Genomic DNA, 20763 nt, shown 5'->3' on the forward strand with positions numbered 1-20763 from the left:
ATGCGGGGCTCTCCCATGTAGATCATGTCAGCGCAGCGCATGGCGAGCGGCGTGCAGCCACGCGCGACCTCTGGGTCTGTGGACCAATTCGAGTGAAGTATAGCTAGAGGTTAAGGGGTGTTGGATACAAGGTACTAAACTTTAGGAGGGTCACATCGGATGTTCGGATGCTTATTAGGAGGACTAAACATGAGCTAATTATAAAACTAACTGCAGAACCCCTATACTAATTTGCGAGACAAATCTATTAAGCCTAATTAATCCATCATTAGCAAATGGTTACTGTAGCACCACATTGTCAAATCATGGACTAATTAGGTTTAATAGATTCGTCTCGTGAATTAGACTCCATCTGTGCAATTAGTTTTGTAATTAGATTATATTTAATATTTCTAATCAGTATCTAAACATCCGATGTGACATGTCCTAAAATTTAGGACGCCGGATCCAAACGGGCCCTTAAAAACCTCTCATCTGGGTCTGTGGACCAATCGCCTCCGCTTCTGTCAGACAAGCGACAAGGCATTCCGAGTTCCATCCTCCAGCGGCAGACACCCTCAGAGGTCTTGAGGTGCGGTGTCTACAGGTGTGTTTGGACGGAGGAACATGATGCGATAGGATGGCATGATTTCAGTTTTCCATGTGTTTAGTTAGAGGAACGGTGGGATGAGGATAGCACGATTTCAATTTTGCATGTGTTTAGTTAGAGGAATGGTGGGACGAGAACAACATCAAAGTAGAATATTCCTTGAAAAAAGTGGGATGGAACCGTTCCTCCGAATCGGTCGAAGCGATCCGTCCCTCGCGGACAGTGTCTCCCTCCCGTCTCCTCCTGCGCCATCCCGCGCCCGCTCATCCACCTCGCCCTGCTGCTCTGCTCTGCGCCTCGCTCGCTGCCTGCGCCCACCACCTCCGGCGCCACGTGCCCTGACTGCCGCCCAGAGTCGTGCCCGAGCTGCTGCCTTGTGCTGCCCGCGCCCCATGCCAATGCCGTCGTGCTCTCGGCCTAGCCGCCGCTGACGCCCGCGTCCCTGGCCCTGCCACCGGCGGCAGCGGTTCTCCCCCCTCCTGCCCCCACTCCACCCCTCCCGCTCCCCCGCCCCCGCCGGCCCCGCACCCCCGCCCCAGGCTCCGCCCGCCGCGCGCTCTCGCTCGGTCCTCCGCTGCCGCTCAAACCGCAGCCCCAGCCCCGCTGCCGAGCCGCTCATCCCAATCGCTGGATCGGCCAGGTGCCCGGGCCGCGAGATCCGCGCCTCTAGCATGGGATTCGGTGATCGCGACGACAGCGTTGGCGAGGAGGAGCCGCGAGCGGTGTGTGAACCGGATTAGAGGGGCGCAGGAGGAAAGGGATGAGGCCCTCCTCTGAGGCTGACAGTGGACCCCGCGGCTAATGGAATACTAACACCGTCTATTTCATTCGTCCTCATCCCTTCAACCAAATAACGAAACTAGGACGCCCCATCCCTCCAACCAAACACCAAGTGGGATCATCTCATCCTAAAAAAGAGGATGATCCTATACCGTCCCACTTATCCCTCCATCCAAATACACCCTAACTTTTCTGAAAAATTGCTGCTGGCTTTTTGTTCTTAAAAACAACACTAGCTTTGGAAGATATGTTTAGCCTTATGAGCTTAAAAAGCTAAAAAAGCTCGTAAAACTGAGTTTTCTAGCTTTTCATATAAATTCATCTTTTTTAGGCTTACGACTTTCCAAAAGTTGCACGAGAAATTCACTATTTGTGTGAGCTTCTAACTTTTCATGTTAAGAAGCTATTAGGAAGATCAAACAAAATCTCTAGCCTCCTTATAGCAATGGAGGACCCTGCGCCCCCTCCCCCGCTGTGCGCAATAAACTTTCAAACGACTTTTTTTTGTTGCTTGCACATTACTCCTGAACATCTACATGGTGTAAACATGTGTCTACTCACCCATATGTTTTTCCTTTATCGAGTAGTTCATTTGCTTTGTCAGGAGTGCTAACTCCATATAGTACCATTTGGTTTTTTTCAGATACAGTACCATTTGGTTAATCAGTAGTATGCTTGCCTACTGTTAGTTCATCTATTTATTTTTTCTTACTTATAAACCACAAGAGCTATTTCTGCCTTAATTAAGTAATCATCAGCATCATATCCAATTCCCTAACAATTTTTATTAAGAAGCCGGCGTCGATACTAGGTAATAGACACCATAGACAGTAGAAACTGCCCCCTCTTGAATTGATGGCCAGCTCTGCCACTGGTGACGCCATATGCGCGTTGGAGACAAAGGGTACAATGGATATTTTTCGCTACCTGGGTCCGCTTGTAAGAGCTCTCAAACGGCCAAAACCGAACGGAATAGTGACGGAATGGCATGGATGGACAAACCAAGTTGCACTTGGGCATACAGGTGTCGACGAACTTTTTAGGGGCATGGAGGTTAGACCCAACTTTTATAATGGCATACAGGTAAAACCCTCCTATTTCCACGTAACAAACACGAGCCATAATCTAGTTCCAGCTTGGCTTGATTATCTCTAGTTAGCATGTTATTTGGGATATTAACCACATAAATGTGCACAAACTAGGACTTGTATTATGTTTTCGCTAGGTAGGGTGAACATAGACGCGATTCCTCTAAGATCAATAACTCCACACTTGGGTTGGGATGAATAATGTACCCATACATAACGGTAAGTATTGCAAAATAGAGGTTTCACGGGTGAAAAACATCGTGCGAGTAATAAAATGAACAACCTCATTTGCAAAAAACCTTTCAGAAAATTGTCTAATTTATATATGAAAACTCTGGGCCATTTAAGAGAATTCTAAAAAAGCACTAAACTATCAGCCAAATGCATAGATCTGAAAAAATAAATCTACATGCTATTAAATATTTATTTTTAATACATCTCCTTATAGAATTTACTATAGTTATATTAGTCTTATCGTCAATTGTTTTTGAGAAATTGAAAGGTGAAGTTCGTCCAGTATAATAAAAAGTGTAAAACTGACGTAGTGCTAACGATAACCAAAATATTAGGTTTTGAATTGCTTGGGTTGTCCCTTCTCTCTTGGGCCGACATTATCGACCCAAATGGGGCCTTTTAGGTCTACCAGAGCGGCAGACCCCTTCTCATTGTCACGACGCCCAATCCAACGGCTCGGACTTCACCCCCACCTCCTATAAAAGAAACTACCTCGCCTTCGCCCATCCATCCCCATCCAATGTCAAACTAGGGTTTCCGCCGCCGTCGCAACGCGTATCGCCGCTGTTCTCTCGGCGCCTATTTGTTTCTCCCGATTCGATTGTATCACGAATCATTGTGGTTTGTTTCTTGGGTTTTTGTTTCTGTTGTCTTCCTCCTTGTCTGGAGATTTTTCTCTGTTTTTTTCCTGTTTGGTTTCGTTTGCTCGGATGATAGATCTCCTAGCGCGATGATGGGTGGACTGTGATGAAAAATGCAACCAAAACACACCATCTTTCGGGGCTGATTGGCTCGTGCCATGCTGCCAACTCTGCAATTCTGATGTCCCCCTTCGACACGCCCCCAGATCTCTGATCTCACGTCTTCTATTCTGCATCCAGTGTTTTTGAATGATGCATCTTTTCATCAAGAGATTTAGTGTTGGTTCATTTTATTTGGCCTTTCAGTTGTCTTTGTATAAACTTGAATGGATGTGGGAAAGTGAGTTTGTTTGCTGGCCGGTGATGATAAATTGCAAAAAAGAACACCATCTTTCGGGGCTGATTGGCTCGTTACGAGCCATGCTGCCACTCTGCAATTCTGAGGCTGTAGTAAAACCGAGCAAACCGCACTGAGGTTGGAATAAAAGAAAAGGCTTTGATTGTTGTCTACCTGAATGAGTTCAAAATTTAAATGCAAAGAACCTGACATGCAGCAGACCAGTCCAAGAAAGTGAAACTGAGATGAGCCATTCAGGTGTTCTGAACAAAATAACTAGAAATAAAACCCATGCCATTAACAGTAATACTGTAATCCAAACAGTAGCTTTAGAGGTACCGTTTAATGTTCGCTCCACTCTGAATCCGAAGTTGGCCAACTTTGGACAATCACAGTAATGCCCAACTTTGGACAACCAAAGTTATCGTGGGATTCTTCTTTGCATTAGTAGCAAAGTTGGAATTTTGGGTGAAACTAAACAGGGTCTCAACATGAATCTCAGGGGTATTTGGTAGTATTTCATCTCACAAAAATCAGCTCCACACTTTTCCAGTTTTACTCTACCAACTTCAGAAAAACATTTTACTCTACCAACTTCAGAAAAACATTTTACTCTACCAACTTTAGAAAAACATGAAGCGTGTTTGGCAGATTGTAGTGCTCCAACTCTGGAAATATGAGAATCTAGTGGGAATGTTCTATTTTGCTCGTGGTGGACAGCTGGTTATGTTTTAAGCAGTGTGGAGAGTTTGCTGCTACGGTACTATCGCTATGGTAATTCAGGGAAAAAAAACTACTCAACAATGAGCATGATATAAAATGAGATGTTCCGTCCAATAATGTTCTAATGACTAGCTCAACAATGAACACTTTGGACTAGTGGTTGATCACAGAAAATGGAGTTTGGCTATTGTGTGTGGAGCTCAAAGTTTGAATTGTACGCTGTTTTGGTCACTGTTAGGCATAGTATTGAAGTCTGAAACTGAACTTGGAAGTTCAAGTTTTTGGCCGTGATGTTCAGAGCCTTTGATCTCCCAAACCGTGCATTCCCCGAGAAAAATTCCTATCTATCAATTGTAGCTCTATGATACATCTACAACTTTGGTTAAAGGTTCTCGGAAAGTTTGTGTATGATTTTGGACAAGAATCATCAAAGAAGGGGCTGAATTTTTGTGCATTTTGGAGCTCTACCTGACGGCAAGCATCTTGTCTGCTTCACCTGTTTGCCAGCCAGCTCCACTGCCGGTCACCGCTTGAGCTGCTGCGGCCGATTTTAACCGTGCCACGCGCCAGTTCGCTAGTGCGACAGCAGCAAGCAGGCAGACTGGTGCTGGACGCCGGTGAGGCGGTTAGTTTTTGAAGTTTAACCCTGCGGCCTGCCGTCGTCGTCATCTGCTCATTCTCTCTGCTTCCCGCCCAAGTTCCAGCCGCCAGAGCTCGCCGCCAGTTTCACCGTCGATAAGCCGTCACCGGTCGATTCCTCTCACTCACCGCACCGTAACAACCTCTCGAGCACCCCCAGCCACTCCTCGTCCGACGAGATCAACCACAGCGCCGCGGCGACCCCTCCCTTGTTCCGCCGGCCGCCGTCGACGCCCCAAGCCCGGCGCCATCGCCATCCATTTTCGAGCCGGTTGGAGGAGCTAAGGAAGGAATCGCCGGATTGGGTGGAGGAGGGTCGCCATCGCCATCCATTTTCGCCGGGGGACTCGGCCGGCGGCGGCGCCGCTAGGTTCGCGGGAGGTGGGGGGAGGAGCGAAGGGATGAGGGGTGGGGGGCGACGGGATTCCTCGTACGTTTCTTTCTTTTGTCAATCCAACCGGTATCTTTGTTTTGTGTAAGTAGCAATGGCTGCACGAGGTAATCTGAAAGTGAAGTTTTTGTTTTTGAGCACTCTTAAAGTACTCAAAATTTTTTGACGTGTATCTCAACCTTAGCTTCATCTTTTTTCTGAAGTTGGAATTGGTAAGTATTTGGCTGCAAGTTTTTTTAAGTAATGTTTCTGAAATGGACCTAATTTTTCTGGAAGACGCAACATGGCTCTGGATCTGAAGACACAACGACTCTGAATCTGAAGAAGCAACATGGCTCTTGAATCCGTAGAGGTAGAGCAGCATGGATCATCTTGCAGCAACACACCATCTGCACATCTGGTTGAACCAATCACGAAATTTTTGAAAAGCTATGCCTCTGCTGTTGATGGATGGATGCTTGGCAGCGGCAAAACTGAAACCAAAATGCACAACGGCCGCGTTGTGGACTTGCTGATGTTTCGTTTGGGCCGGGCCTCTCTGCCTTCGGCTCGTAAACTAGGCCCAAATGCTAATCTGGGGACCCACCCATTCACAGCCATTTCCTGATCTAAAAAAAACTCACAGCAATTTCCTCCCGCTGACACGCTGGGCCCCCGGCCAGTCTTCCAGCGTCCGAGCTGGCTGGGAGGTGGCCCATCGTGCTGACACGTGGGCATTAAGTTTCGAAACCAAATCAAAGTCTCTCTAACGAATCGTCGAATCCGCATTTGAAAATTTGAACCAACGAATCAAAAGCTTCCCCTCTGATCGCCCCTCCCCCTTCCGCCGCCCACCTCGCCTCGCCTCGACGTCTCCTTCCCCCCTCTCGCCAAGCAAAAGCCACCGTCTCCGCGGGGGGCGAGGTCACGGAACCCGAGCCCTTTATCAGCCCGCCCCTGTTGCTGGCGCGGGACCTCTCCCTCCCTCCCTCCCTCCCTTCCCCCCTCTGCATCGAATAAGCCTCCTCCCACGACCCGAGGAACCGCTGCCGTAGTCGCAGCCGTTTGAGGGCGATCGCGCTTCGATTTCGAGGTCGGGTCGTGCACCCCTGCGGGCGGAAGGTGGATTTGTTGCGGCGATGGGGTGGTGGGCGCGTGCCCCGGCGCCCGCGGTGTTGGCCGCGGCGGCGGTGCTGTGGTTGCTTGCTGCCGCGGCGGCAGGGGATGCCGATGCCGGCGACCTCGAGCGCGCGTAAGTTGCAAATGGTTTCTTAAAGCTTAATGAGGATGCAGTTCTAAGTGTAACTTGAACATTTTTCGTTGACGATTCCCAATCACCCGTTTCCTGCGTTTAAGCGTCAGGTTTCGCGTTGGATTCTTCCTCCGGCGTTAGATTGTACTAGCATCGGGTTCAGATGACAGCATCTTTTCATTTTAGTCACGTTTTTAGTTAGGAAGAAGCCCAAATTTCAGTCGCCAATCGATCGTCCCCGCATCCATTGCATATGGCGCAGTTTTGCGTAATTTTAAAAATGTGCGAATTTCTGCTGCTTTGGTCGAGTGAGAAATGCTTTGATGAGCTTGTGCTGGCCTATTTTTATGTGAAATGTAGTTATTTGCGAAGCTGAGTTATGGAAGGAGGAAGTAGTTCTTGCTGATGAATGGGGATGAAACCCAGTGGCTATAATCCTGTGAAACGTGGAGTATGTAGTACTTTGTGTGGTATTATTGTACAAATGACTAGTCAAGCATACAAAAGTTGTTGTTTTCTAAGTGAATGATTGACAATTATTAAATTGAACACTTGACCATATGAGCTTATCCACAAATTGTGATCTAACGGAATGAGGCATTTTGCTGTTTGGATGGATGGTAAGGCTAATCTAAAATATGTTTCCTGAGTGGATGGCAGTGAAATATATGCATACTAGAACTGTTACATTTATTTCTACTATAATTCAGAATATTTGAATCAATTGAGATGGAAAATATCAGTATTTATCAACAAGATAGACTCGAAAACATACATTTATTTGTCAGACTTTTGATCAGAGATTGTTATGCAGGTTTCCAATAGTCAAACCAGACTACAGTCACACGAAACTCCGTCTTGCAAAAGAAGGTTTGGAGGCCATTCAGAGGATCAAAACTCCAATAGCTGCTATCTCTGTATGTTCAAACTCTAATATTCAAGTGACTTAATGGTTTGCAGGGATACGGGATATTTTGTTCTATCATAACAAACACATACATGCTGCCTTTACCAAGTTCTGTCTTTAATTTGTTGTTGTAAAATCAGGTTATTGGTCCATATCGATCTGGCAAATCTTTTCTTCTCAACCAACTTCTCTCCTTATCATGTGATAAAGGTACACTGAACTTTTTCTATAAATCATGCTTCAGAAAAATAAGTATTTGGATTTTGGACTGGAGGGGTAATAAATTTCCGGCGCAGGTTTTGGAGTTGGACACATGCGGGATACCAAAACAAAAGGTAAGATAACCTGCCAATTAAAAGCAATATAATGTTCTCATTATATTTTTATCGAAGAATATGAACAACTAAACCACATTTTGCAGGCATATGGGTTTGGGGCACCCCCATTGAGTTGGATATTGATGGCTCCATAGTTTCTGTCATATACCTGGACACTGAAGGATTTGAGAGTGTTGGGAAGTCAAATGTATATGATGATAGGTTGGTTTCTACAAAGAACACATATGTTTGGATATGGAAACAAATGCATTGAAATTTTGTTTGTGGCAGGATATTTGCTCTGGCAACTGTTTTAAGTTCTGTTCTGATCTATAATCTTCCTGAGACAGTGAGTTTCCCTCTTATGATGTCCTCAGGCCTTCATCTCCAGTCTTTCATTTGGTAGGAGTTAATTTACATCTTCTGGTGACAGATTCGTGAAGCTGATATATCTAGGCTTTCATTTGCTGTTGAAATTGCTGAAGAATTCTATGGAAGGTTTGCTTGTTGCTAGCTCTGATTTGGACCTTTCCAGTTTAATAAGTACCTTGTATTCTAACATATTTTCAATTTTTTCCCCTCGGACTTGTCAAAACCAGAGTCAAGGTAATACTTCATTAACTTAAGTCCCAGAGTTATGAAGCCGGAAACTATATCAAAATCACGTGTTTGGCTCTGCAGGGGCAAGATGTTGCTTTTGAGCCAGCAAAACTTCTGTGGCTAATCCAGAGGGATTTTCTCCGTAAGTTGCTTCCTTTTCGCATATCACTTTTTTTGTTTGGAGATGCCTTATTTATTTTGGCTTGTGTAAAGTATAGAGAAATAGATAATAAGTATAGATCAGATAATCAGAATTGTGGTTCTAGGGAATAATCCTCTGATCTCCTAATATTGAAAATGTTGCAGTCTGTTCAAGGCTCCACATTAGGGTATGATTGACCTAAATTGTATTTTGGAAAGAAACTGGTGCCAACTCTTCAAATTGGTTACTGATCCTTTTGATTTCTACAAAGAATATTCATATAATTAGTTCCTTCAGGGAACCACCCCTAGCAATCTAAGTTTGAACACTTTATTACCCAATATTTTTTTCTGAATATATACCATTGATGTGATTAAAAAATGCATGGTAAATATATAGGTAATGAGTCGTTACTCTTACTATCTGTATGGAATGATGTTGTCATGGAGTTTGTAGAGTACATTCCATACTAATTTTCTTGTGCTCTTTCTATTTACCAGCATTTTTGTAAGGTAGTTGTTGCACAATAGTTAATATGTCTTGTAGACTTGCAGTAATAGTTCCATACACTCGTATTATATCAAATTTCTTAAACTTCCTCTGATCTTGCTAACTTCTGTTATGCAGAAGGAAAATCTGTTCAGCAGATGGTCGATGAAGCACTCCAAAGGGTGCCTAATAACAATGGTTAGTTCAAGCTATCTTACAAAACTATATTTAATATGCTTTGATTTTCTATAGAAGCATTTTCCTTTGCACTTTTCAGAGCTGGATATATTTTATCAGCAGTTGAACTCAACTCACCCTTTTCTGTATTGCTACAGGAGACAAATATATTGATGAGGTAATAGTTCTTTAAGCCAATATGTTATTAACTTGAAGATATGAAATGAAATTTTGGTTGAACAAATTGGCTTTCATGTTATGTCAGATCAACCAAATCAGAGACTCTTTGGCGGTTATGGGAGATAACAGTACAGCTTTTAGCTTGCCACAGGTGCGTTGCATCAGACAACCTCTGGTTTTTCTTGTTCTGCAGTAGTACCATTTAGCTGCACTGATGGCTGTGAATTGTTGGGTTCTCAAGTATCTCACTTCAGTACACATCATGTCATGTGGATTAAATTTATCCAGTGCTTATTAAAAGTGCAAAACATGATCTTGGTGGAGGACTAAGTTGTTTAACTTTGCTCTTTCAAGCTACACATATGACAATTCTTTAACATGTCTCCAATGTGAATTCAGTTTGGTGATATGCACTGTTTTTCCCCCTTTGCACGCCCATGGGTAGCTGATATGCTGAATTTCTTCCTTTCTTCAGCCTCATCTGCAAAGGACACAGTTATGTGATCTGGAGGATCAGGAACTTGATCCATTGTATTTAAAAAGGAGAGATCAATTGAAACAAATTGTTTCATCCATGATAAAACCGAAAATTGTGCAGGGTAGAACTCTAAACGGGACAGAATTTGTATCCTTCCTAGGGCAGGTAATGCTTGTTTGAAAGTTCATTACTTACATAGAGTATCTGAATATTTCCCTGCAAAATATTTAAAACTATTCCCCTTTGTTATAGATACTTGAGGCTTTAAATAAAGGTGAAATTCCATCGACGGGATCGCTTGTTGAAGTTTTCAATAAGGCCATCCTTGAACGTTGCTTGAAGGTGTATAATGAAAGAATGGGCAGAGCAGGTCTACCAGTATCAGTGGATAAACTTCAGCAGTTTCATGACCTCGCAAAAGATGAAGCTAGAAGGCTCTTCGACAAGCAGCATTTCGGTAAACATCATGCTGCTCAGTCCATCTTCAAGCTTGATGAAGAGATTAAAAAGGTTTACTTGACATTTTGTTCATATTTTATTCAGTTCATGATAAAATCTTATTTCTGCATTTTATCCCTGTCATGAAGTTTCATACTCCTTGCTAAAGAGTTTAAGATTTTCAATTTATTTTCTCAGATCCATAGAGTAAGTATGACACTGACAGCATAATGTTTTTGTGCAAACCACTTTATTTTGTGGAGAATCTGAGATCAATTTTTGCATAGCTTTTAGGGCAAGAAGTGTTTTGTCATTTTTAATCTTGTGTGCATTGCAGCTTATGCAATATGGGAAAAAAATCTTTGGTAATGCCTAACCAGGTATTCTTTTTAGATCTTCAGAAACTTTGGTCAGGCCAACGAATATCAGTCATCAAAGCTGTGTGAAGCACGATTCTCAGAGTGCGAAGATAAAATGGAACACCTTCAAGTCTTAAAGCTTCCGTCCATGGCAAAATTTGATGCAGGATTTCTTCTCTGCAATCAAAGTTTCGAAATGGATTGTGTGGGGCCTGCCAAGGAAAGTTATCAACGCCGGATGTCAAAGGTTTCTCTCTTTTTACTTACAGTGCAAGTTAGGATAGCTTCCATGAGGTTCGTGAATAACTGTGATAGATTTCAGGGATAATGCACAGAGCTGTTAGGTGTACTATAATATATGTTCCCCGTAATAAAATAGAAACAACACCTTTTGCCTGTATTTCCTATCTGACATTGTTAAACTGAATCGAGTTCTATCTTCTATCCATTCTTCCAGATGCTGGCAAGGTCTCGCGCTCTTTTCATCAAGGAGTACAACAATAAGCTCTTCAACTGGCTGGTGATATTCTCCCTAGTCATGGTTGTCATCGGGCGCTTCGTGGTCAAATTCTTCCTGCTCGAGATCGCTGCCTGGGTGATGTTTGCCTTCCTGGAGACATACACAAGGATGTTCTGGTCCTCAGAGTCCCTGTACTACAATCCTGTCTGGCACATAGTCGTCTCTACCTGGGAAACCATCGTCTACAGCCCTATTCTTGATCTTGACAGGTTTGCATTCTTCTTCCCTGTAACAATACAGCGGCCATATAATCTCTGCTATGTTGTTTCTCTTATATGCTGCTGATCTTCTTGCACAGATGGGCGATCCCGATCGTTGTGGTGCTGTGGTTTTTGGCAATTTATTGGCGTTGTCTGGGTGGAAGGAAAGGAATTGCACGGTCGTTGCTGCCTCTGTACAATGGGTCTTACAGAAGCTCAAATCGCCCAAGAACAGATTGATCCATCAAGTACACACGAACAAGAGCATGTACATACTCCACTGTTGGCTGGGCGTGATTTTATCAGTGCTCTCAGCCAACGGATAACAGATTCATTCGAGTCCACATGGCAATGCAAAAATGAGCATCCTTGAGGCACCATGCAAGCTTCTGTTGTAAATATGTAATCAAAACAGAGTACATTTAACCATCTATGCTCAGAGGTATCTTAGTCTCATCCAGGACAATTGCTTTCTTTACTACTCATTTTACTCAAAATGAGATGCTGAGATACGAAATATGACCTTTCTTTTATTCTGTACCATTTCAAGGAGTCTAGAACTCAAAATGTACCATTTGAACTGGCTCCCAACAAGAAATACAGTGCGTTACATTCAGTCAATCCTCAGCTCAAAACAGAGAACCCACAGCCACTTGAATGTTATTATGACAACAACATCAAAAGGATGTTACAGACCAGGGCCAAACAAGTGCTCCATATCAACAACCAGAGTGACATTCTCTACCATATCTGTGAGCTGGATTTATGATCTGTGATGTTCCCTAGTCACCAATACATTCAACTCTGCTGCCTCTTCCGAGCTATTTCCCGAGCCCTCTCACGAAGTTCTTCGGGCGGTGGTGGGCGTGGACCTTCAGGTGGATAAACCACATAAGGACGCTGCAAAGGGCGCACAGAGATAATTCAATCTTTATGTAAAGATATATAAATGCAGGGTAATCAACAGTTGCTCAACACATAAAGCTAATGTATTTGTCTCTGGCAAGTTTGTGATCAATGAATGAACAACTGTAGGAAATGTTCACTAAGAATCAAATATTGAAACATCAATTGAGACACATACAAGACCAGCCATGTTGCCTCGGAGTTGAGCAAAGTGCCATTTGTAAACCAAACCAAGAACATCTTTATTAAGAATCACAAGAACAACATATAGGAGAAAGAGAAACTGAGAAACTTGGCTATTTGTTCACCAAGAAATGAAAGTCACCGCAATTCAAGCCAAAGAGGGCTAAAACCACGGTGGTGAATGTGCCCATGTGCATCCGCACCTCCCTAGGAAAGAGAAGTTGCTATTGGGGCAAGCAGGCAATCGGCAACCGGGTGAATGAACTACAAGCTGTAGCTTGTGCTGTATAACTTCCTGAAAGATTCTTTGTGGTGTTTGGCTAAGTATGCTGCAAGTCCTGCTTATCACTGTATCAAAACCAATAAATTTCTCCTCTTGATGACACAATACACACTTATACTGCACATACATGGGGAAAAAGATTCTTCTAAATGCAACGAAAAGGAACAAAAAATGAGATTGTGCCTATGCATCCAATAGAATTAGCTTAAACTAGTAAGGTTGGGGTAGCATCATCTTAAGAGCGTCCAGCTCTCAATCAACAGGAACAACTATGCCACAACATCCTACAAAACATCACTGCCAAGCTAAGCATTGCTACTTCCAGAATTCGATACAGGCACAGGCGCACAGCTCATAATAATTTCCAGAATCCTGACACAGGCACAGCTCAGAATCATTTCCAGAATCTGGCTCATGGAGCATCCAGAGCATTCCCACACCCATCTTCACTCTGTACCGATCAACATTTCTATCCACTTTCTTATCAAGGGGGGAAAAATCAGCTAAACCCTAGCGGCCCCAAATGTTTGGCACAGGCACGGCGGAGCCACAGATCCCCAATCAGCTCCGAGCCCTAGTCACTGGCCAACAATCAATCGCACAAGCAGTAGTACCCAATCCGACCGGCTAATTAGCCTGATGCCTCCTCGGGAGGAGAGCGACAACGATTCAGGGAGCAAGAGGTAGGGAGGGGGAGGGTACAAGGAACGTACGAGGCCCATGAGCTTCTTGAGGGTCTTGGAGTCGGTGGCGACGAGGTAGGTGAGCGCGACGGGCACGGAGACGTAGACGCCGAACTTGGCGATCTCCAGGATCCCCTTGGACGTCCCCAGCGACGACATGCTCCGCCGGCGACGGCGAACCCCCTTCGTCCTCCTCACTCCACTCCCCGGCACTCCGTTAGCCTCACACTAAATCCGAATCACCCTCTCTCTCTCTCTCTCTCTCTCTCCTCTTCCCCCTCGACGGCGTCGGCGGCGTCGGCGTCGGCCTGCGGGGCTGAACCGACCCCGTCGGCTTTAGATTTGGGTTCGAGCTCGAATGCGGGGGCGGAGCCCGGCCACGTACACCCAAAAGTGGCAGGCTGGCAGCGATGTTCACCTGGGCTGGGCCTCTTTTCTATGGAGAACCACGGCCCATTCATGATGCCGCTACCCATGTAAGAGCATCTCCAAGAGAGGGCAAAAAAAAAAAAAACAAGTCCTAAAACATCTGTATTGGGAGCTACTCCACATCCGTCGGACCCAAATTTCACCGCATTCTCCAAGAGTTGTCCTAAAAATTGGATCCCAAAACATTTGAATTGGGCCACGTCGTTCAGATGGGCCATGTTGGGCTTCTACATGATTTTTGTGCGTGGCCTTTTTTTTTTCCACAGGTTGCACGTTGCTTTAATTATAGAAAAACAAAGTGGAGCGTCCATAGTCCATGAACAGCGAGAAACTAATTTGAATCGTGATAATTGGCTCTCCTATCATGCACATGCTGCAACAGATTGGATTGCACATAACCATGCAGAGATTGCTTCAAAAGATGAATGTACGACCTCAATTAGCAAGATACTGATACAGATTCCTCTGAAAACTGAAGGTCCGTTGGCAGAGATGCTGACCTACCTTGTTCCTCGGCTGCATGATCAGCGACAGCAACAGGATAGTAGCAGGCCGGCTATCGGAGATGGCGATTAGCACGCCCGGGAATATGCTACCGTGGTGATTGAAGATCACGCCGGCGTCGAACTGATGTGGAGCAACAGCGGCGGCGCTTTTGACGGGGCGGTACAGGCGGCGCAGGGTGGACGGCGGCGGTGACGGGATACGTGCGCGGGAACTTCGGATTGGGAGTGCGGAGGAGCGTCCTTTTCCTGGCTCGATTTGCGGTAGGTTTTGGGAAAGCGCGAATAATTCGAAATCTCTTTGGGCGTTTGTTGGAGAGTATTTTTCCTCATTGGTTCCTAAAATTTAATTTTAGGATTGGTTTTAGACATCTCTTGGAGATGCTCTAACGTTCAAAAAATGCGGCTACCCAAATGAAACCAATTTTGTTTTTCCAAAAAAAATGAAACCAATTTTCTTGGCACGTGGAATAGTGATTTTTTTTTGTGAAAAATGGAATATGTATTTAGAGATATTCAACTTACTGCTCATCATACAGAAATAACAGAATCCACCCCTTTCTCTGTCTCGATGTGCTCCAACCGATCCTCTAAGCTTTTGCTATCTGACACAACGAGAAGCGGAAACGGAAGAGAGCACCTCATCCTGCGCTGCGCCGCCGTACCTTCCCTCGCCGGCAAGGCCGCGCCGCCGCCGCCTTTGTTCGCCAGGTCGCGCCGCCGCCGCCTTCCCTTCCCTTCCCTCGCCAGCAAGGCCGTGCCGCCGCCGCCGCCGCCGTCATTCGCCAAGCCGCGCCGCCGCCGTTGCGCCTTCCCTCGGCGGCGAGGCTGCGGCGCCGCCACCACCCTACCGTCGCCGCTTGCATCTGAGTGGTAGAGAGGAGAGGGAGGGGATAAGGCTCGAGCGGCCCACGCATGCGAGGAGACTGCGAGGACCACAGGGCGCGCTTTTTCCCGCGCTCTCTGCCTCTTCTGCGCGCGCCCGCTCTCCCCGCGCTCTCTGCCTGCTCTCTCCCGCGCTCTCTGCTCGGCACGCGTCCCGTGAGTCGCGGAGGTAGGAGCAAGACGGGGTAGTCTTCAACTACTGGTCCTAACAGCGTGCAGCATACACATGCATTCAAGCGAATTGGAGGAAGGCGACTCTCAAGTCCTCCGCGACATATAAAAGGTTTGGTGTAGATTCAAGCTCAATCGATGATGGATTTTGCTGGAAACATTAGATCGCCTTAGTAAAGCTAATATGTGTGTTTTTTTTTAAATTCTTTCCCGGTTCAAGCTATGTTTGAACGATCTACAGTAAATCTTGAACAAAGATGGACAGAATGACACTATTCTTAAGACCTTCGTGACTAGGAGCAATCAGAATGTATACTCTTCATTTCAATCACTTGAATGTCGAAGGAGGCAACCCTGTGCCTTATTTAGAAGGTGTACTGTTACCAACTTATTCCATTGTTGATGAGCTCATCCAAAATTATTCAGAAGGTGTTATGCATAAAACGCACGAGTCCACACCACGACGACGACACAACATTGTTCAGCTTACTTCAGGTATTCCCAATAGAGGTAGTAATGCCTAATGCACACCCATGTCAGTGGACTCAACCAGCACATCCGACGGCGGCGCAGGTTCCGGCGGTGGTGCAACCCCAGAGGAGGCCGTCGGCATGGCACCCAGCCTCTTGTGGAGAAGCTCGACGGCCACCGCGTGATGCGCAGCGATCCGGTTTATCATGGCGCTGTTCGTGCTGGCCGCCGCCGGCTTCTCAGCTTGTTGTGAGAACGACGGGGTCGTCGCCGTTCTCGGCTCAAAATTGTTGTCAGTCGTGGCATCTGTTGAGTTCATCAGGTAGTCAATGATGTTGTCAAGGATAGGGCCTGAAGCGTCAGCATTGGCTGGCACCGGAGGAGAAGGCCTGGAGGGCTGTGATGAACTCATCGTCCCTGTAACCCTCTTCAGTGCGTCCTCAGCCATCTTCACCTGCAATTAGATCACACGGTGCAGTGTGTGTGAACCATCCACATACTTTGATTCATTGTGTATTACAAGCATTAGGCAATGGATTAGACACTGGTATTATATATGCTGAAAAAGGGAATACTGAGTAATGGCACCTGATTCTTGCTCTAACTGTCTAGTTGTTGCATGTTGCTGTGGTAGATGCCACAACAAAATTTTGTCCTATGAATAAATGAAAACATATGCTTGCCATTTCCGAGTACTAAATTATTATTGTCCTTCTAGGAACCATGCATCAACAAGAGAATTTGGTATGTTGATATGTTACATGCGTCCTTATATTTGACATAAACACGACAATAATACAAAAAAAAACCTATTCTCCCAACACTTTGATAGATAAATCTTCACCATATGCACCAAGTGATTTGCAAGAAGGTACTTGAGGATTAAATGCATTGGACGTGTCATAGAAAACATCATACCTTAGCTCTTAGGGTCTCCATGTTTGCTTTCAGCACCCTATTGTCAACGGTAGCATCAGTATACTTCTGGTTCAGAGTAGCCAGGCGCCTCAGCAAAGAAGAGTTTTCAACTTTTAACTGTGCAACCTGTAATGATGTGGCACCATTCATACGCATTGCTCTCACATTCCTAAATTTTTTTTTAGTATGCAAATTCATGAAGCAATTTTAATTTGCGACACCGCACCTGGTCCTCCATCTCCTTCAAGTGAGCTGCCTTTCTATATCTTGAGCGCCTGGCTGATTCTCGGTTGGATTCCTTTCTAAAAGTTTGATAGCAAAGTAAGTTCAGAAATCTGGAGTATTTTGCAGTTCTTCATCATTCAGCTGCTCTTCAGAAGGATGTGGGTAAAACACATACTATGTTGCAAATAGATGTTACCTTTTCCTCACTTTCTCTTCAGTAGGCAGCTTAAATCCCAGTATTTCTACTTCTCCATCCATATCGTCATCATCTGAGGGTGAAGGATCCCTTGAGGAAGAGGAAGTAGCAAGCCTTGCACGAATATATGCATTTCGAGCGCGATTTATTGGACCTTCACTAATGGACCGCATGTTCTGCACGAAATTTATGTTACCTGGAATAATGATCCCAAAGAGGGTCCATAAAAAAAAATGATCCCAAAGAGGAGACAAGTATGTGTTAAAAATAACCAACTTTGGTTTTAATGTTATTGAATCATGCTATGGCCCCTATAATAGTGACCATATGTAACAGGGACAAAATATAGTACCTCCAATGTAATTGTTTGAGCCTTGTGAATGTTCTGGATGCACAACACTGGAAGCCTGTGAATGGACATGCCGCTATTTGAAGTTAAAGAACAAAAATGGATTTAACAACTGAAGAGTGGAAACATCTAAAAAGAACTATATAAAAAAAACAAACACATGCACTTGCAGAGTCAACTATTTCTACTGTAATGATTATTTTTACATACCAATGGATTTTTGCCATGATTTCATCTCTTAAATTCCTCATGGGACTTTATCTAATTTGGTTTACCACGTCCTAATCTGATCACAACCGACCTTATTTCTGATAAGCCTAATACTTTTTTTTCCCTATGTTAACATTGTGCGCATAATTTGTAGGTAGTACCTAAACAAGGTGCAAAATAAGAAAGAATGGAGTGTCCCAAAATTATTAATTAACTCCTGTGCCATTAGCACCATACAAAGTTTTAAACAAACGCAGCGACCTATGATGAACTAATTGTGTGTTAGTTTGTGTAGCCATAACATAACTCCAACAGATCATAGATCTCAACGAATTGCAATACTATCTCTACATCACGAACTATCTATCCACATTGCTTTTAAAGGCGTTCAGATGCCCCAGATGTGATGCATATACTTAGTACTACTTCACCGTAGCACAACCATGTAAGTATATTTTTAATCACTAACAAAGCTTTAATTTCTTCCAATTGCACCCTAGCTAAGCACACTACAAATCATAATCTACAGAGCACAGAAGAAAGATAAGCAAAAGTGGCGTACCCTCCACATGGCGACGGTGGCGAGGTCCTCATCCAACTTCCTCTTCAGGATGGTGTTGTACTCCATGGGATCGCCTACCGTGCTCACGGCCGCAGGCGCCATCGTTGCATGGTCCACCTCCTCAACCACTGTGTCAGCATGAGTAGCTGAGCCACTGAAGTTCTCCAATGGTGCTGCGTCAGTCAGAAGCTCCTCTTCTAGCAACCTCTCAAAGCTCCACTCCGAGGGGCTCTGGTTCTGGTCCATTGCGTTGGTACCCTCCCCACCTCCATCAGTAGCAACTCCATCTATGAGACCATCACTAGTCACCAGAGGCGGCTCCGGTGGTGGTGGCAGATCCTCCCAAAACGGGTCAGGGATGATCTCCTCCATTGAGATGGCATGATCATCCATGTCGATGGAATGCTACAAAATTGAAAGAGGAAACAAATACTACATCTAATTGGCTTTGGAGAGGGTAAACAATAGTTGCAAGGCTAGGGATGGACCTTAGTGGCCTGGGTTTGCCTGTTGCTATGCAGCCATGAGTTATGTTCAGGTGTGTAGGTTAGAAGGGTGCCCGTTTATCTAGTGCAGGGTTGTGTCCATGGAAATTTCTCGAGAGGCAAAAGTGCATGGCCCTTACACTCAATGTGAACCAAGAAGCCCACGTTTGATGTGACCAAGGCAATGCGGACAAGTAATTTTGTTTGGGAAGGGAATGAAAAGGCTAACAGAAAGCAGAGTTAGGTGATGCAAAGTTATGGGTTTTATCGTGACGCTATGTGCATGCATGCTTTGCTTCCTTTAAACACTTTTAACAAGTGTTGGTAATAAGCCAAGAACAAATCAAACTAACTGTGTCCGTGTGCTCCTAACTTTAAATCATTATTAGAGAACAAGCCTCACTGACTTTGGTCTAGATACCATGGCTACCAACATGCATTTGCACTTTCTGTTCAACCTAGGTAGACCTTTGAGGTTGATGTGGAGAAACTAGGAGAAACACAAAAGGATGTATGTAACAAGTTAATAACCTTCACTTTAATTTCAATGTGGTGAACCTATCCAAATGAAAGAAAATGTAAACATAAATCCCAGCTACATCCTATATGGGGATATGGGATACCGTGTTTCCTTCTTCTTCTTCTTCTTTTTATTTTTGTTTTTTTGTGTCATTTGCTACATGTGTAGTAATCCTTGACTAATTAGCTAACAAACTATGCTTATCCATTTATAACTTTTTTTTTTCATCAGTGAAGCTTTACTTGTCCACAACAGCTTTCTTTTTCTTTGAAAAGTTCATAAGGAAACATAAACTTGCACGCTTTGCACTGGATTGTAGCTTACCAACATGTATATGTGTTCTTAGTGCTAATATATGCTCACAATTCCTGTTTTGTCAGCAATGTCTCACTGACACATGGACCCCCACCCGTATAATTGATATTGGACCGGAGGCACGCGTTCAAGGTGGGGTTGGGAGCACTACTCGCACTGGAAGCAAAGGAATTTATCCCTTAAAAATATGTCATTCCTGGTGATATTATTATTATTATAAAATAATTTTGTATGAATGTTTTCACACATGTGCATAAATAAGGCACGCTCATAGATCCAACCACATTTTTATGTTTAATAAGTACATAATAAAATATGACTTAACCACTGACTTTTATGATGCTAGATATTGTGGTTTGTCAATGCTTGTCATTTTACTCGCTTTCCTTCTAGTATTTGTTCATATCTTCAATCCTGATTATATTATGGAAAACCTACAAGAAATATAAACACGACACACCCAAATATAAACCTACAAGGTGTGAACCCTAACAAACATATAGTCAATGCGTTGGTATGGAGGATCATATGCGTTGCAAGGGTCCGTTACAGCGCACATCTATGCGTTGGTACGATGTGCAAAAGTGCGTTGTAAGCTAGCGACAGATACATCTTGGATCCAACAACGCTTGTACGCGTTGCTGTGCAGAACAAACCATGCGGATTTAGGTTCCGTTCTTGCTACCCCTCGGAAGTAATGCACATACTCCATTCATCAACACCAGAGAGAACCGGCAAGCACATTTCTAGAGAACAGGACATCATTTATTTAATTGAATGAAGGATTGTGCACAATGGGAAGAAAAAGGAGCAATTTGATTGTATGCTGTGAACTAACTTGATGTTCCATCAAAGCAGAATGTAAAATAAATCTGGTCTTCTTGTGCTTCATCATTTGATCAACCTGAACCTTCGGAGTCACTTCTGCTGATGGAAAATAGAGTTATGTTTCATCGTTTGATCAACTAAACTCGCTTTTTCTTGTGAAAATGAAAAATACTTGTACTTA

General features: G+C 44.3%; 3 protein-coding genes and 1 long non-coding RNA gene across 4 annotated transcripts; 2 read left to right on the forward strand and 2 right to left on the reverse strand.

The window, feature by feature from the left end:
- Positions 1–6299: 6299 nt before the first annotated feature.
- On the forward strand, positions 6300–12081 carry LOC101771548 (guanylate-binding protein 3). The gene is made up of 17 exons (XM_004955602.3): positions 6300–6653; positions 7468–7570; positions 7701–7770; positions 7857–7895; positions 7982–8099; positions 8169–8226; positions 8311–8375; positions 8477–8483; positions 8559–8619; positions 9247–9306; positions 9444–9463; positions 9551–9616; positions 9941–10108; positions 10196–10453; positions 10775–10987; positions 11198–11469; positions 11559–12081. The coding sequence occupies exons 1-17, from the start codon at positions 6541–6543 to the stop codon at positions 11698–11700; spliced, it is 1833 nt and encodes a 610-aa protein (XP_004955659.1). The 5' UTR covers positions 6300–6540; the 3' UTR covers positions 11701–12081.
- On the reverse strand, positions 11971–13871 carry LOC101771150. The gene is made up of 2 exons (XM_004955601.2): positions 13546–13871; positions 11971–12360 (listed from the first exon to the last, which is right to left on the reverse strand). The coding sequence occupies exons 1-2, from the start codon at positions 13672–13674 to the stop codon at positions 12259–12261; spliced, it is 231 nt and encodes a 76-aa protein (XP_004955658.1). The 5' UTR covers positions 13675–13871; the 3' UTR covers positions 11971–12258.
- Positions 13872–15477: 1606 nt separating this feature from the next.
- LOC105913833 lies at positions 15478–16209 on the forward strand. The gene is made up of 3 exons (XR_001163326.2): positions 15478–15615; positions 15724–15998; positions 16077–16209. It is a non-coding gene; the product is annotated as an uncharacterized LOC105913833 (long non-coding RNA).
- Positions 15947–18827, reverse strand: LOC101771944 (regulatory protein opaque-2). The gene is made up of 6 exons (XM_004955603.2): positions 18435–18827; positions 17666–17720; positions 17314–17509; positions 17119–17194; positions 16893–17018; positions 15947–16428 (listed from the first exon to the last, which is right to left on the reverse strand). The coding sequence occupies exons 1-6, from the start codon at positions 18825–18827 to the stop codon at positions 16024–16026; spliced, it is 1251 nt and encodes a 416-aa protein (XP_004955660.1). The 3' UTR covers positions 15947–16023.
- Positions 18828–20763: the final 1936 nt, after the last annotated feature.

This window comes from Setaria italica, chromosome II, assembly GCF_000263155.2.
Source record: "Setaria italica strain Yugu1 chromosome II, Setaria_italica_v2.0, whole genome shotgun sequence".
NCBI lineage: Eukaryota > Viridiplantae > Streptophyta > Magnoliopsida > Poales > Poaceae > Setaria > Setaria italica.